The sequence below is a fragment of the Mobula hypostoma genome, chromosome 14 (assembly GCF_963921235.1).
Source record: "Mobula hypostoma chromosome 14, sMobHyp1.1, whole genome shotgun sequence".
Taxonomy (NCBI): Eukaryota; Metazoa; Chordata; class Chondrichthyes; order Myliobatiformes; family Myliobatidae; genus Mobula; species Mobula hypostoma.
In genome coordinates this window covers 47657512-47675090 of record NC_086110.1, presented here as the reverse complement: position 1 = coordinate 47675090, position 17579 = coordinate 47657512, and the positions used below count along the sequence as shown (strand labels likewise).

General features: G+C 42.0%; 1 protein-coding gene across 2 annotated transcripts in view; it reads left to right on the top strand.

Moving 5' to 3' along the window:
• kars1 (lysyl-tRNA synthetase 1) overlaps positions 1 to 17579 on the top strand; it is a 46262-nt gene that overhangs the window by 10130 nt on the left and 18553 nt on the right. The window contains exons 2-7 of one of the 2 annotated variants that reach the window (XM_063067094.1): positions 2175 to 2361; positions 3422 to 3566; positions 5111 to 5276; positions 7551 to 7644; positions 10029 to 10215; positions 15212 to 15337. In XM_063067094.1, the coding sequence (XP_062923164.1) occupies positions 2219 to 2361; positions 3422 to 3566; positions 5111 to 5276; positions 7551 to 7644; positions 10029 to 10215; positions 15212 to 15337 (861 nt within the window). In that variant the 5' untranslated portion in view covers positions 2175 to 2218. The remainder of the gene's footprint in view (positions 1 to 2174; positions 2362 to 3421; positions 3567 to 5110; positions 5277 to 7550; positions 7645 to 10028; positions 10216 to 15211; positions 15338 to 17579) is intronic. The other variant, XM_063067096.1, reaches the window with a different exon arrangement.

Here is a 17579-nt window from a genome sequence, read left to right as displayed (position 1 = left end):
AGGCGCACCGCTTCCAGGGTCTTGTTACCTCGAGTGTCGTGTGTGTCCTGCCTTAGCGAACCTGTCCCTTTTTATCCCCCTGCTGGAGTATCGCCTGTCCATCACTTCAAACAGTTCAGGGTTCAAAGGGGGAGCTGATCTTGACAATACCCAGACTGATGGCTCCTGCATTAACACCTCCAAATGCTGCTTCATTGTTCCTTATCTCTCCCTCCCCTGAGGACAGGTGGCAGACCAACTGCTGATGCCACTGGTGCTAGCCCAGGCCAGCAAACATCTTAATTTATGTGTAGTCTCGTCACAATAGTCATAGTCATACTTTATTGATCCCGGGGGAAATTGGTTTTCATTACAGTTGCACCATAAATAATAAATAGTAATAGAACCATAAATAGTTACATAGTAATATGTAAATTATGCCAGTAAATTATGAAATAAATCCAGGACCAGCCTATCGGCTCAGGGTGTATCCACTACTTTTTGTTGAAGGGCGTTGGTGTTTCAGCCAGTGAATAACTGAAGTCTGAAGTGCAATGCAAGAGGGTGTTGGTGGAAACAGTTTCTGATATCGGGCTCAGATAGATAGTGAATGAGAATCTGAAATTAAAAAACTTGTAAAGCTATAGGGAGAAGATGGGTGAATGGAAGTCGCTGTATTGGTGTTACATTAAGCTCTGGGGGCCGGCTGGTGGTGCAGTGGCATCAGCACCGGACTCCGGAGCAAAGTCTCCCGAGTTCAAATCCAGGTCGGGCCACCCCCCGAGCACACTTTCCATCCGTGCTGGGTTGAGCGTCGAGCTAGCCACTCGGCCTCATCAGGCACGTTCGTATCACCACGCACCAGACAAGAATGGCTGATTGCCTGGTGCGACACGCTTAAGCTGATAGTAACCTAGAAATTGTAATCAATCTGAAATTCTGGGAACTCAAATATTACTTTAAATCTACAATGCCATGGTAATTAAAGTGCACACCTAGGTGTTTTTATGTGTAACAAGATTGTCTACTTCCACCACCTTTTCAGGCAGTGCATTCCAGATGTAATTACCATCTGAGTAAATAAGTTGTTTCTGAGATTGTATCTAAACCTCTTTCTCCACACCCTAAACCTGTGCTCTTTTGTCTTAAATAGCTCTGCCAGGGGGGATTTTTTTCTTGTTAACAACCTTATCTATCATTTCATAATTTTGGATACCTCTCTCAGCTACCTCTGCTCCAAGGAAAACAAATGTAGTCTATCCATTCTGCCTTCATAACAGAAATATGCAATCCCAAGTAACATTTGGGTGAATCTCTTCTGCTCACCATATCACGCGTGGTGTGGGAGCTAGAGCTAAGCACGGTATTCCAGCTATGGCAAAACTAATATTTTATAATTCTATGCTGGGGTGGGTAGTCTAAAATTCCTATTATTTTGACTATTGCATTGAAAGATCCTGCGACAAACGTGGTATTGTGATAAGAGTTTCTTCCAGGAAATTGAACCTCCAGGTCAGCCTGTTCACGGCAAGCTGCTGAAAGGGGGATGAAGAGACCATAAGACACAGGAGCAGATTCAGGCCATTTGGCACATTGAGTCTACACTGCTCTGAGACTGGGAGGAAATACCTATGCAGCTTTTTTTTCTGTCTACATTTTATATTGAGTGGCAACAATAAATTAAAAACCACCACGCCACTCACTAACAATGCCGAGTTTATTGCATTTCTGTTGCTGACTGGCACAACAGTCTGCTTTTAATGGTCAACCTGACATCCGTGTGCCTTAATCTCTTTTGGAGTTCCTATAAATTACACCATTAATGACGAAAAGGTGGTGAGCTACCACAGAGAATACTGAAGGTGGCCTCTGTGGAGGATTGTGAGCAGTTTTGGGCCTGGAGGTTCTGGTTGTACGCCTGGTCTGCAGACTGCATTGGCTGTCTAACAAGCAGTCTGGCACTGTTTGATGGTAGTGGGAGGAAGGAGCAGTTCTGTAGAGATGAAACAGAGTTAGTGTTTCAGATTTTCTTTGCAGAGATGTTGCCTGTTTTTTTTTGAGTATTTCCAGCATTTTCTGCTTCTTTAGAATAGCCATAAAATGATGCTTGAATTAGTCACCTCACAGTAATTAGATTAAAGCAATCACTCATTGGAGCTTTAATAGTCTGATACCATCTATCTTTCTTTTATTAGGTATTAAGTGCTTTGTAAATGAGACAAGACTGTGACAATTCATTATGATGGCCAGAACCATACATAGGCTTCTTGGGCTACAGATAGCCGAAGTCTGCAAAGTCAGGGGTCACTGGGGAAAGGTGCCAATGCACAGACTTACTTCCTTTACTGCTCTTTTCCAGAAGAGTCTACATGATGAAAAAAGGTTGGTAGTGCTTTGTTTCATATTTAGACTTTCTCCGGTTGTTCAAGTAGCCAACCTTTTTTCATCATAAATGAGATTTTAAATTGCCTTGAGCAGAATAGAAACCTCTTTGGCATGATGTAGAATAAGAAACTGTTTTGATACAGTGGAATTGACAATAGTGTATGAACTACAATTGCACTTCTTTGCCTGAAGCCTTTTTGAAGAAAGCCCCCTGAGCACTGACACATACTGTATATTATCACCAGGGACCCCATTGCTAATTTGAAGGGAGGAGAGATTAGTCGGGCCAGTGGTAGTTGGAGAAACAGCATTACAATTTACAAACAGCTGTTTAAAAAGCTGTTCATGCTTGTTTTTGATTAAATTATCTTCACTATTATATAATGTCAGTTATTTTCAACAATAGGCTTATTACTGTTAATATTTTTGTCATTTTTTTTGGCTATAATGCATATAATGAGTGGCACACATACAGCAAAGCTGGGTGGGGATGATTGTACACAAGTGGCAGTATAATGTATTTTCCTGTAAATGGACAAGAAATTAGGCGTTGAAAGAGGAAACTTGAATCTCCAACTTTGACTTTTCATTGCTGTATGGTCTGAACGCTTGGTGATTTACATTCTGAAATTTGAGCAATTTTTATTTATTTCTGACTTGGTTTGTTTTCCTAATGCTTCTTTGGAGTTGGTATCAAATATTCTTCCATTTTACAGGTTTTGCCATTCTTTGCTATGAGCTCTACCACTCCTGAATTATTTTGTATTAAAACTTAATTTGCCTTTTTTTAAGTACTTTTTTGTTTAAACAAACACAAAAGTAAGTTTTAATTGAATGGTTTTTGTCTTGGAAAAATATATTAATAACTTTGGGGATATTTTCATGAGCATTTCTACTTTCTATTGATGTTTGTTAGTAAAGTACAAAAGAAAATTGCAATTTTTGTACTGATTGTATCAATCCAAATTACCTTAAGTTTTAATTAACATTGCAGTATTGGAATGATTACACTTGTGACCACATCTTTTGTAATTGACCCCTGGTCTAATTTCTGCAGTGAGCTGAAGAGGCGAATGAAAGCAGAGAAGAAAGCTGCTGAGAAGGAGATGAGAGCTAAAGAACTGGCTGAAAGAGTTGCTGTGAAAGACACTGAAGTCCATGAAGTCAGTCTGGGTGGAGATGAAGAGACACTGGACCCTAATGTCAGTACGAGGGTTTTTTTTCAGAGAGGGGCAAGGTCTAAACATTGTTTTGTGATGTTGAAAGGATATAACTAAAATAGGATGAGGACAAATATAAATAAAACATCAACTATTTGCAAATACAGAATTAGAACAATAAAACAAAGTCCGTTGCAGTGCAAAGTGGTACATTTAATGTCAGAGAAATATATATAATATACATCCTGAAATTCTTTTTCTTCACAAGCATGCACAAAAACAGAGGAGTGCCTCAAAGAATGAATGACAGTTAAATGTTGGAACCCCAGAGTGCCCACCCCCAGTTTCCCCCCTCCCACACACAAGCAGCAGCAAGGCAACTCCTCCACCCCCCCCACCAGCAAAAAAGCATTGGCGCCTCCCACTGAGCACTCAAGCATGCGGCAAACCATCAATAAAGCCGCAGACTTGCAGTACCCCAAAGACTACTCATTCGCCCGGTAATTCAACATACCACAAGCTCTCTTTCTCTCCCTAATAAGGGAAAAAGGTGTCCCTGTTCTGCAGTGAGTGGGGAGACATCACAAACAACTCACTGATTTGTGGTGTTAAAAGCCTGTTGCATCGCTTTTTCCGAGCCCTGTGCCCAAAGAACTCGGGTCTCTGGACACGTAGCTGGTGGCAACAGGTGCATCAGACGGCAACACCAGCCTCGGATCAGCCCGTCTCCAGAGCCACGAAAATCCAGCACCCTGAAGGCAAGCTAGTCTCCCAGGCTGCGTCCTTGGGATATTGAAAATGGCTGGTTGTGAGGCCCTGAGAGCAGGTCCCATTTTCGCAAAGAACCGAAGTCAGCGTGTAACTTCAGGTCAGGGTCTTCAAAAGAACCTGGGGCGGGAGAAAAAGATACCAAAGATAGAAATAGAGCTGTTTTCGAAGATGCAAGCAAAGGAATCGCCGTTAGGTGCCATCATCCTAAGCTCTGTTGTTCAGGCTCGTGTTCTTGTATTAATATACTTGAGACCATTAATCTTCTCACCTAAAAATCTCCTGCTTCTAGATTTTTGGTTTTAAGGTTTTCAGTTTCAGAGAACGTATACAGTATACGACCAGAAAGTTGTGCTCTTCACAGACATCCATGAAACAAGACCCCATAGGATAAATGATAGAAATATCAAAACCCTGAAAACCCCCCTCCCCCACCCCCACACAAGCAGCAGTAAAAGCAACAATCACTCCGCCCCCACCCCCATTTGCGTCAGTAGGTTGTGTCCTTACAATACTTTGTCTTTCCCTATTTACTCAAATGTTTTGTACACGATTGAACCTACGTTCTGAAAATCCCGGAGTAGCACTCTCTGGCCGTCCAGCTGCCTATTCTCCCATATCATCATCCTCATCTAAATTTACCCTTTTTATGCTAAGCCTTTGGTCATTGTGCTGGGGCCTCCTGATTTGGCTCAGAGCCCACAACTGTCTGATTATTCTTCTGAACTTTCGTTTTCTAATGCTGCACATTTTAAAAAATTCTGAGCTTGTGTTCTGTAGCTTACATTTACTCTGTTTTTATCCTATTTTCTTTACAGCAATATTACAAGATACGGACACAGGCCATCCAGCAACTGAAGGGCACTGAAGAGGATCCATATCCTCATAAATTCCATGTAGACATATCCTTAACAGAGTACATTGAAAAATATAATCATCTGCAGCCTGGAGACCATCTCTCTGATGTTCGTTTGACTGTGGCAGGTGAGGTTTTCAAAGGAGCAACCTTGCTTTACTCAATATAAACTCCTGTTAAAGCTAATATTGGAAATAGTTTTAAGTTGTTACAACATAATTGCTACTTCCAAAGTCATAGTCATAGTATTAGTCATACTTTATTGATCCCGGGGGAAATTGGTTTTCGTTACAGTTGCAACATAAATAATTAAATAGTAATAAAACCATAAATAGTTAAATAATAATATGTAAATTATGCCAGGAAATAAGTCCAGGACCAGCCTATTGGCTCAGTGTGTCTGACCCTCCAAGGGAGGAGTTGTAAAGTTTGATGGCCACAGGTAGGAATGACCTCCAATGACACTCTGTGCTGCATCTCGGTGGAATGAGTCTCTGGCTGAATGTACTCCTGTGCCCACCCAGTACATTATGTAGTGGATGGGAGACATTGTCCAAGATGGCATGCAACTTAGACAGCATCCTCTTTTCAGACACCACCATCAGAGAGTCCAGTTCCATCCCCACAACATCACTGGCCTTACGAATGAGTTTGTTGATTCTGTTGGTGTCTGCTACCCTCAGCCTGCTGCCTCAGCACACAACAGCAAACATGATCGCACTGGCCACCACAGACTCGTAGGAATGCAGCCATAGTTAAGTTACAGGAATAGCAAACCCATTGGCATTTTGGATTGCCTTCCAGTGCTACTATATCCCCTTGTTAGGTAAGGGAAACAAATCTGCACACGGTAGTCCAGGTGTGTTCTCACCAGTACCCTGTACAACTTTAACAAAACTTTTCCTATTATTGAACTCCAACCATTTCCTTTGCGCTTAAGGCTAACGTGCTAGTTTTAAGTCCTACCGTGATAGTGGGCGAATTTAGTTCAGTTAAATAAATAACCTGGAATTGAAAATCTGGTCATTGTAGTGCTGATGAGAAAAGACTGAACTGTCCTAAAAGCACAACTAATTCATTAATACCATTTTATTAAGGTGAGCACCACATGGTATTCTTATCTAAGCCACAAAATCAATCACAAAACATTTTGCTTCATTTTTGACTACTGTGTACTAACTGAAATTCAAAACTTTATATGAAAAGTACCATCTTGCCTTTTCAGCTGTTATGGTTTTAAAATGCCAGCAAAATCAAATTGATAAAAATAGCGAACGCTGGAAGCAGATCGATGAGTTTTTGTCAGAACTAGGAAGAGTTATAACTTGAAATTCTGAATTCTGTAGCTACAGAGAGGTGGGAATGGATGTGAGAACATTGGGAATGTCTGTCCTGATAAAAGGACTGGGCCCAAAATGTTGACTCTATTCCTTTCTATAGATGCTGCCTGACCTGCTGAGTTCCTCCAGCATTTTGTGTGTGTTACTCTGGATTTCCAGTATCTGAAGAATCTCTTGTGTTAGGGAATGTCTTGGGTGGAGACCAAGAGAATAAGTGGCACAGAAGACACTTATCGCGGTCATTGCCTTTGTTTTCTCCTCCCTTCAGTGCAACCTAAAGCACTTAACGGTTATTAACATTTCCTCAGGCTTTTCAATCTGAATTCTTATCTTTTTTTCTGCCTGCATAGATATAATCTGACCTGCTGCGTGTTTATAGTATTTTATGTAAAAAATTTAGGTTTCCATCAGATACTGGTTATTTTTTTGCTTTTAGATTTAAGTTAGTAAATATTCATTATTTGCTGGACTGGAATGTTCTAGAACATAGAACGTTACACCACATTACAGGGCCTTCGGTCCACAGACCCTTCCCTCCTACATAGCCCCAGAGTTTTCCTCCTCCTGTGTGCCTATCTCAGTGTTTCTTAAATGACCCTAATGTATTTGCCTCTACCACCACCCCGGTATCATGTTCCACGTACCCACCATTCTCTGTGTAAAAACAACAACAACAACAACTAACTTTGCTCTCACATCCCTAGTCCCCCCCCTCCCCCATTCGTTCCTCACTTTAAAACAGGATTTCCCAACCATTTTTTTTATACCGTGGATCCCTGCCATTGTCCGAGCAGTTTGTGGGCCCCAGGTTGGCGACCCCTGCTTTAAAATTATACCCCTTTGTATTAACCATCTCTGCCCAGAGGGACAAAACTCTTTGGCTATCCACTTGATCTATAGCTTTTATCATCTTGTATCTGTTGCAAAAATTGCATCATTTCTCCTTTTGTTCAATAGATTCCCCGTAATGGCTAATTTACATATTTATGTGAGTCTTATTCATATGTGTGCTTCACAAAATGAGTTTATATTGAAAAACATTTGGTGCCTTAACTTTCCTAGGTCGTATCCATGCCAAAAGAGCCTCTGGTGCAAAATTAATTTTCTACGATCTTCGTGGTGAAGGCGTCAAGCTACAGGTTATGGCAAATTCCAAGTAAGTTAGATTATGTAGGGACAACTGAACTACCTAATTTATGTAGTTTTTTTATATACCTAACACAGGAATAAAGTTATCCATTAAAGTTTATTTTCTATAGACTTAGTCACTTCAATGTGCAAGATTGGAATAAGCTGTTTTTCTTTACTGGGAATAGTTTTAATATGCATATCGATGAGGTGTATTTGCCCTTTCTTGGGAGTTGAGAGATTGTGCTGAGTAAAAGATCAGCCGTGATCTTATTGAATGGCAGGGCAGGCACGACAGCTAAGTAGCGTACACCTGCTTCAATTTCTTATACTCTCAATTATGTGTTAGAATGACATCCGGATCAGCTTTATAATCACAGGCGTGTGCAGCAGTTCAATGCAATACATAATCTAGCAGAGAGAGAGAGAGAGAAAATAATAAATAAAATAAAACAATAATAAATAAGCAAGTAAATTAATTACATATACTGAATAGATTTTTTAAAATGTGCAAAAACAGAAATACTGTATATTTAAAAAAAAGTGAGGTAGTGTCCAAAGCTTCAATGTCCATTTAGGAATCGGATGGCAAAGGGGAAGAATCTGTTCCTGAATCACTGAGTTTGTGCCTTCAGGCTTCTGTCCTTCCTGCCTGATGGTAACAGTGAGGAAAGGGCATGTCCTGGGTGCTGGAGGTCCTTAATAATGGACACTGCCTTTCTGAGACACCGCTCCCTAAAGATGTCCTGGGTACTTTGTAGGCTAGTACCCAAGATGGAGCTGACTAGATTTACAACCTTCTGCAGATTCTTTCAGTCCTCTGCAGTAGCCCCTCCATACCAGACAGTGATGCAGCCTGTCAGAATGCTGTCCATGGTACAACTATAGAAGTTTTTGAGTGTATTTGTTGATATGCTGTATCTCTTCAAACTCCTAATAAAGTAAAAATGTTTTGATTATGAAGACATGTAGTCCTCTTTTATTGTCATTTAGTAATGCATGCATTAAGAAATGATACATTATTTCTTCCGGTGTGATATCACAAAACACAGGACAGACCAAGACTGGAAAAACTGACAGAACCACATAATTATAACATATAGTTACAACAGTGCACAATACCATAACTTGATGAAGAAGTCCATGAGCACAGTAAAGTTCAAAGTTTCTCAAATGTCCCACATCTCATGCAGACGGGAGAAGGAAGGAAGAAAAACTCTCCCTGCCATGCCGACCACAATCCGACTCTGAGTCATCTGAAAACTTGGAGTTCTGATCAGCTCTCCGACACCGAGTGATGAGTGCCATCTCTGTCCGAGTGATTTGACCTCCTTCTCGGTCACCAAAAGCAGGCAAGGCTGAGGATTTTGAGGCCTATCCTCCGAAAGATTCCCAACCACATAGTAACAACAGCAGCGAACAGGTTTCAGAAATTTCTCCAGATGTTCCTCTGTGCTTTCACGTCCATTCTCCATCAAATCAGAATTGTCCACGGCCCCTATTTAACAGATATGCTATCATTTTTCGCCAGAGTGCTGCGCACACGCAGGCACACTGCCATCTTCTCCTCCCGTTCTATGTACAACATTATACATTTTATAGCAAATATTACTTAACTTTAAAATGTTCTTGATAATAATTAATTCCAGAAGATAGACGGAAATATGTTAGTCTAGTGCCATCTTTGTGCAAGAATATAATGTTTAAAAATTGAAGCCTATGAGTCATCAAAGCTTTTTGCATTCAGAGCCTGTTGCATCTGAAAAAGTATCAAGTGTAGTTGCTTATCAGTATTGTTTAAAATTAAATTTTCCTTTTGTAGATACTTGAAAATGAATTGATATGGCACATTTTTGTGCAATTAAACTAAAATCATCAAGCATTAAAGCCGATATTTTATGTTGAATTACACAATACGGTTGCTGTTCACCAAAAAATGTAGTCATTTTGCATGATTGCACTTCAACATCAGAAAGTACACTTCTGCACAAGATTCAGTTGTACCAATTACAATACCCATTCATTTTAAATAAATGTTACCCCTTGATAATTGGCAAAATATTAGTGGTTAGCATTTTTGTTCATAATCATTCAGAACAGGCTAAATACTGCATCTATAAACTTGTTTCAGTTGCTCAATTTGTTTATTTACTTATGGAACTTAAATTGCCAGAATGCTTTTCATCTTAAAAAAAACACCTTTCGAATTTGTCATGTGGAATGCCATCATCAAAAATAGTTATACTCAGAGTGTGCTTAAAGTTGAGTGTGACTGTAGTTTATTATAATAGTTTAAGGAACATGCTACTTCATATGAACTTTAGGAACTAAAAAAAATTGAATAAAATGTGTAAATACTTTTTAGTTCCTTTTTATGTGATTTTCAAGTTAAACAGTTTTTAATTGTTATAGAAATTACAAATCTGAAGAGGATTTCATTAAGATAAACAATAAACTACGGCGTGGTGATATTATTGGAGTGGAGGGAAACCCAGGAAAGACCAAAAAGGGGGAACTGAGCATAATCCCAACAGAAATAAAACTGCTGTCTCCCTGCCTACACATGTTGCCTCACCTGCATTTTGGTCTCCGAGACAAGGTAGGTGGCCCGTATGAATTTGTTTATTGACAGTTAATAAAACCTAATTCAAAAAACAATAAATGATCCAAATCCAAAATTTGGATCCATTCCAACTTCACTCCTTCTGAATGCTTTGCTGTGCACTCCCTCTGCACTAATTCTAGCCTTACTATAAAACCCGCTGATAAGGGGGGTGCCGTTGGAGTCTGGCGTACTGACCTCTACCTTGCCGAGGCACAGCGACAACTCGCGGATACCTCCTCTTATTTACCCCTTGATCATGACCCCACCAAGGAGCACCAGGCCATTGTCTCCCACACCATCACCAACTTTATCCGCTCAGGGGATCTCCCATCCACTGCTACCAACTTTATAGTTCCCACACCCCGCACTTCCCGTTTCTACCTCCTACCCAAGATCCACAAACCTGCCTGTCCAGGTAGACCCATTGTCTCAGCTTGCTCCTGCCCCACTGAACTCATTTCTGCATACCTCGATGCGGTTTTATCCCCCCCAGTTCAATCCCTTCCGACCTATGTTCATGACACTTCTCACGCTCTGAATCTTTTCAATAATTTTAAGTTCCCTGGTCCCCACCGCTTTATTTTCACCATGGATGTTCAGTCCCTATATACTTCCATCCCCCATCAGGAAGGTCTCAAAGCTCTCCGCTTTTTGGATTCTAGACCTAACCAGTTCCCCTCTACCACCACTCTGCTCCACCTAGTGAAATTAGTCCTTACTCTTAATAATTTCTCCTTTGGCTGCTCCCACTTCCTCCAAACTAAAGGTGCCGCCATGGGCACCCATATGGGTTCTAGCTATGCCTGCCTTTTTGATGGCTTTGTGGAACAATCCATGTTCCAAGCCTACACTGGTATCTGTCCCCCACTTTTCCTTCGCTACATTGACGACTGCATTGGCGCTGCTTCCTGCACACATGCTGAGCTCGTTGACTTCATTAACTTTGCCTCCAACTTTCACCCTGCCCTCAAGTTTACCTGGTCCATTTCCGAAACCTCCCTCCCCTTTCTTGATCTTTCTGTCTCGATCTCTGGAGACAGCTTATCTACTGATGCCTACTATAAGCCTATGGACTCTCACAGCTACCTGGACTGTTCCTCTTCTCACCCTGTCTCTTGCAAAAATGCCATCCCCTTCTTGCAATTCCTCCATCTCTGCCACATCTGCTCTCAGGATGAGGCTTTTCATTCCAGGACGAAGGAGATGTCCTTTTTTAAAGAAAGGGGCTTCCCTTCCTCCACCATCAACTCTGTTCTCAAACGCATCTCTCCCATTTCATGCACATCTGCTCTCACCCCATCCTCCCACCACCCCACTAGGAATAGGGTTCCCCTTGTCCTCACCTACCACCCCACCAGCCTCTGGGTCCAACATATATTTCTCTGTAACTTCCGCCACCTCCAACGGGATCTCACCACTAAGCACATCTTTCTCATTCCCCCCCAACCCCCGCTTTCCGCAGGGATTGCTCCCTACACGACTCCCTTGTCCATTCGTCCCCCCCCCCATCCCTTCCCACCGATCTGCCTCCCGGCACTTATCCTTGTAAGCGGAACAAGTGCTACATATGTCCTTACACTTCCTCCCTCACCACCACTTAGGGCCCCAGACAGTCCTTCCAGGTGAGGCGACACTTTACCTGTGAGTCAGCTGGGGTGATATACTGCGTCCGGTGCTCCCGATGCGGCCTTCTATATATTGGCGAGACCTGACACAGGCTGGGAGACTATTTCGCTGAACACCTACGCTCTGTCTGCCAGAGAAAGCAGGATCTCCCAGTGGCCACACATTTTAATTCCACATACCATTCCCATTCTGATATGTCTATCCACGGCCTCCTCTACCGTAAAGATGAAGCCTCACTCAGGTGGGAGGAACAACACCTTATATTCTGTCTGGGTAGCCTCCAACCTGATGGCATGAACATTGACTTCTCTAACTTCCGTTAATGCCCCACTGCCCCTTCGTACCCCATCTGTACCCCATTCTTATATTATTATATATATATTTTTCTCTCTCTCCTTTTTCTCCCTCTGTCCCTCTCACTATACCCCTTGCCCATCCTCTGGGTTTCCCCCCCTCCCCTTTTCTTTCTACCTAGGCCTCCTGTCCCATGATTCTCTCAAATCCCTTTTGCCAATCACCTGTCCAGCTCTTGGCTCCATCCCTCCCCCTCCTGTCTTCTCCTATCATTTTGGATCTCCCCCTCCCCCTCCCACTTTCAAATCTCTTACTATCTCTTCTTTCAGTTAGTCCTGACGAAGGGTCTCGGCCCAAAACATCGACTGTACCTCCTCCTAGAGATGCTGCCTGGCCTGCTGCGTTCACCAGCAACTTTGATGTGTGTTGCCCAAAATTTGTGCTACTTGCTTTTGCATATTTTCATCAAGTTAGAATTAGCTGACACCTGAAGTTGCTCACCCTGCTGCTCATCGTCTGCTGAGTCTGACCACGTGAGACAGGAGGGATAGTGATGGAGGAGTTTGGCACATTGTTTGGAAGGAATGAGTCTGTGAGGACAATCTTAGGCTGCTTCAGCAGCTTCCCCGGTTTAGCCAGCAGTCCTTGGATGCTTCTTGCAAGCTTGATGGGGCTGGGAGCAACACTACCATGTCCAGATTTGACAATAAGATACAGGAGCAGAATTAGGCCATTTGGCCCACTGAGTCTGCTCTACCAAATGGTGCTGAAGTTGATGCATTTAGTTATATTCCTTTTTTTTAAAATACACAAGCGTTATAGTGCAACTGAGTGGCTTTGTGAGTCATTTCAGAGGGCACATGAGAGCCATCTGAATTGGTTATTCAGTAGGGTTGAGTTAATGGGTACATACTAGAGTGTTGGTATAACTATACTGTCCTGTAGGTGGGGATAATGGAAAGATTGTCGTAGTTAATATTGTGAGATGTTAGCAGCTGATATCAGAAGGTCCTTGTACACCAGTCACTCAATGCAAACATAGAAGTGCTGCAAGCATTTAGGAAGGTAAATAGTGTGTTGGGACTTCAGTGCAAGAGATAGTTGAGTACAGAAGCAAGGACATTGTACCAGGATTTTGCAAGATCTTGATGTGGTCATAACTGGAGCTGTGCTCACCAGATATATCTGGGTGTTTGTATGAGGAGAGATTGCATCAACCAGCCCTATATTCACCCGGGTTTAGGATTATTGGAGAGGGTTTAATTGAAATCTGCAATATCCGGACGCAGATTTGGAACACGTAGGCCACCTGGCCTTGAGCCTGCCATGCCATTAGATATAATTGGCCTCATTTGCTCTTCTGTGCCAGTTCCACAGAATGTGCTATTGCCTAAATTATTTTTTAAAAAAAACTATCTACCTTCTCTTTAAACATCTCCAGAATTTTAGCCTTACAATCCTTTGGGGTAGAGATCCTCTGCTCTCTGCAAGAAGAAATTCCAGTGAGTCTCGGTCGTGAATGATGCTTTACCTATAACTTTGACAGATTAGGATGAAGGGAGAATGGTTCCCCGCATGTTGATGAGAATGAGGGGCACTGCCTCAAGATAAGGGACAGGTTAGCGTAACGCTCTACAGTGCCAGCGACCTGCGGCTGTCTGCCAGGAGTTTGAGCATTCTCCGAATGACTCTGGGTTTCTTCCCACCTTGCAAAGACGTTTTGCTTAGAAGGTTAATTGGCCTCTTGGGTGTGTTTGAGCAGTGCGTGCTCGTTGGGCTAGAAGGGCCTCTTACTGTGCTGTATCTCTAAATAAAAAAGATGTTCAATACTAAGATGAGAAATTTCCTCACTTGGAGGCTGATGAACCTGTGCAATTCAGCCATAGAATGATGTAGAGGCTAAACTGCTGAATATGTTTAGGAAGAAGGTAGATGGAGTTCTAGATTTAAAAAAAAATGTGTGTAGAGAGAGCTGGCATATGCTTTTGAGAGAGAGTACCACACATGATTGTTAATGTTGGTACTGGTTCAAAGGGCCAAGTGGCCTTCCCCTGTTTTCCATGTTTGTGTGTTGCTTAGATTATGATCTAAGGATGAAATGCGGACATCCTATCTCATCGCAATGAGATTAAAACCTGATTCATCTTCTTTTTAAGACAAAATGAAATATCAGGTTAACTATGATCTTGCTTGTAAGAGTGCCTGCTCTAGGCATTGCAAAGACAAGGACCAATCCCGAGTTGCTTAAAAATTGCATGCAGTTGATACCAAGTTATGGCCACATATGTTTGAATCTTTTTAGGAATACTGTTCCCTTTGATGGGCTCAAACTTCTTTGGCAAGTTGCGTTTTTGTATTGGTAAATTCTTGAAATCACTAAAGGAATACTATTTTCATGAGCTAGTTGTCTTGTTTCCTAGATATTAGCAAATTGAAATTTGTGTGTGTGTGTATGTATTTGGATATACACTCACTGGCCACTTTATTCAATACAGGAGTGGAACCCAGTATCGTCTTCTGCTGCTGTAGCCCATCCACTTCAAGGGTCGACATGTTGTGCGTTCAGAAATGTTTTTCTGCACACCACTGTTGTAATGCATGATTATTTGAGTTACTGTAACCTTCCTGTCAGCTTGAACCAGTCTGACCATTCTCTGACCCCTCTGATTGACAAGGCATTTTCGCCCCCAGAACTGCTGCTCACTGGATGCTTTTATTGTTTCTTGCACCATTCTCTGTAAACTCTAGAGACTGTTGTGCATGAAAATCCCAAGAGATCAGCAGTTTCTGAGATACTCAAACCACCCTGTCTGACACCAAGAATCGCTCCACGGTCAAAGTCACTTAGATCACATTTCTTCCCCATTCTGATGTTTGGTCTGAACAACAACTGAACCTCTTGACCATGTCTGCATGCTTTTATGCATTGAGTTGCTGTCACATGATTGGCTGGTTAGATAATTGCATTTACAAGCAGGTGTACCTAATACAGTTGCCACTGAGTGTATATTTCTGTGTATTTCTGGGGAAGATTTTTCTTGGAATGAGCATTTATTCTTTGTTATGACAGGAAACCAGATATCGTCAGAGGTACCTGGACTTGATATTAAACGATTATGTGAGGCTGAAATTCATCACCAGGGCCAAAATCATCACCTATGTACGGACATTTTTAGATAATCTTGGATTTCTTGAGGTAAGCCTCTTGTACTTTTCACAAAAGTATCAAGTTATTTCGTACTTACTGTGATTTCGATACACTATGATAGATGATGAATGCGTGTAGTGTCATCAAAACTCATTGCCAGTGACTTTGTAAGAATACTTACTTAGAGATGATGGATAGGCTAAAACTTAATCAAAACTTGGTACTGGAAATGTCTGTTGCTCTTAAAGTGGATAGGTCATCTAGTCCAAATGGGATGAAGTGGACCCTAATTTGTGAAGGAAGTATAGGAGAAAGTTGCAGATGTTTTGGGTACAATCTTCCAAACAACTGGAGGTGGTGCCTGAGGACTGGAAAACTGCAGCTGTTCCTTCAAAAGAGTAGTGCGAGTAACTAAAGCAATTTCTCAAATAATAGTGAACAACAGCCACTTGGACAAGTGTGTACAAATTAGAAAAGCTTGCATGGATCAGTTGAATGAAAATTATGTTTAACATAATAAAGTAGTTTGATAGTAGATATATGATCTATGTGGTAGATCTGGACTTCCAACAAAAGGTATTTGGATAAGGTGTCGCATATCACATCACCATCTAGATTGAAAGGGACGGTAGTGAGTAACAGGAAATAGTAATAGTAAAATTGTTGTTGGGCTTGAAGGAGCTTCTGAGGGATCTATACTACTGTTAATATACATCAGTAACTTGGACTTCAATGTACAGAGCAATTTTCCAAATTTGCAGATGACACAAGATTTGGAGGGACAGTGAACTGAGAGGGATGTAAGAAATAGAAGCATCAGGTACTTTCTGTCTTCTTTTCCATTCAGTAAGTTAGTGACTAAATTTTGAACCCAGTTTTGTTTCCTATGTTCCCTTATGGTAATAAACTGCGAGGAGCATGCTGCTGGGGGCAGGGGGTGGGGCAGATGAAATTCTAATGCTGAGAAATGTGAAATGTTGTATTTTGGTGAGATGAGTGAGAAGGGGTTGTAAAACCAGAGGGAACAATTGTAAAATGGAATCAAATCACCCACCCCCCACCTTCCTTTCCAGTCCTGATGAAGGGTCTCAGCCCGAATGTCAGCTGTTTATTTCTCTCCATTGATGCTGTCCAGCGTGCTGAGTTCCTCCAGCAGTTCGTGTGTGTGTTGCTCTGGATTCCTTGCATCTGCAAAATCTTGTGATTATGATTTGATGATGTGACTAAGTTGTTCATTGAAAGTCTTCCATTAAAAATGGCTCGCAGAGTTTTAATAATAAGGGTTTGCAGAAGGAAATCATTGTCGGGATCGACCATGGTTATTGTGTTCTAGCCATCAAAGCCAATACAGGAGCCAGTATGCAAGCCGGAGCAGTACAATATGGAGAGCAAGCTGTTGCCCGTGCAGCAGGCTCCCCCTCTCCACGCAGCTGATGAACCCAAAAGAGCGCAGTGGCCGATACAGTTTGGTACCGGAGACATCACAGGAGTTCCCAGTTAGTGTTCAACTCAACCTAGTTCTGCCTTAGGGACGCCAGCTCTGGTTTTTCCTCGGGGTTTACTTCCGAAGCTTCCCTATGAGTGGGTATAGCTGCAAGGCAGCAGAGGTTTGAAATCAGAATCTTTCTTTTTGATGAGATTCCAACCATGCTGATGAACCGCATCTGCTCAGAACGGCTGGTTTTAAGATGGCACTAACCCACGTTTGCTGCTCCTCCTCCTCCTGTCAGTGACCCACTAACCCACGTTTGCTCCTCCTCCTGTCAGTGACCCACTAACCCACGCTTGTTCCTTCTCCTGTCAGTAGAAATTGTTTCGCTAGGCTTAGTAGCTTAACCATGTGTGAAGGCCAGGACCTGAACATGGTTGTCAGAGACTATTTGAGACACGTGCCATTGGGAGCATTTAATAGGTAGTGGGATCTTATCTCTGCTAACCCCTTCCGGGTATGACAACCTTAAGGTTTGATAAGGCACTGTTTCTTATACAGTTGTATTGTTAGTTCCGGGCAGCATCCTCACAGAAAAGATGCAAAACCTTCAGAGGATGCTGAAGATATTTACTAAAATGATTCAAGGCTCTCCTTGGAACAGGAAGTTACGAGGGAATCTGATGTTGATGTTTAATTTGTTGAGGGTGTAGGTAGACCGTCACTCTCTTGATTAGCAGAGTGCTGGGGGAAATGAAGTGAAGGTGACCGGTAAAAGGCCAACAGTAGCGTGAGGAAATATTATTCTGCACAGTGAGCAGTTACAGTCTGGATTGCACTGTTTGAGGTAAGGCTATAGGC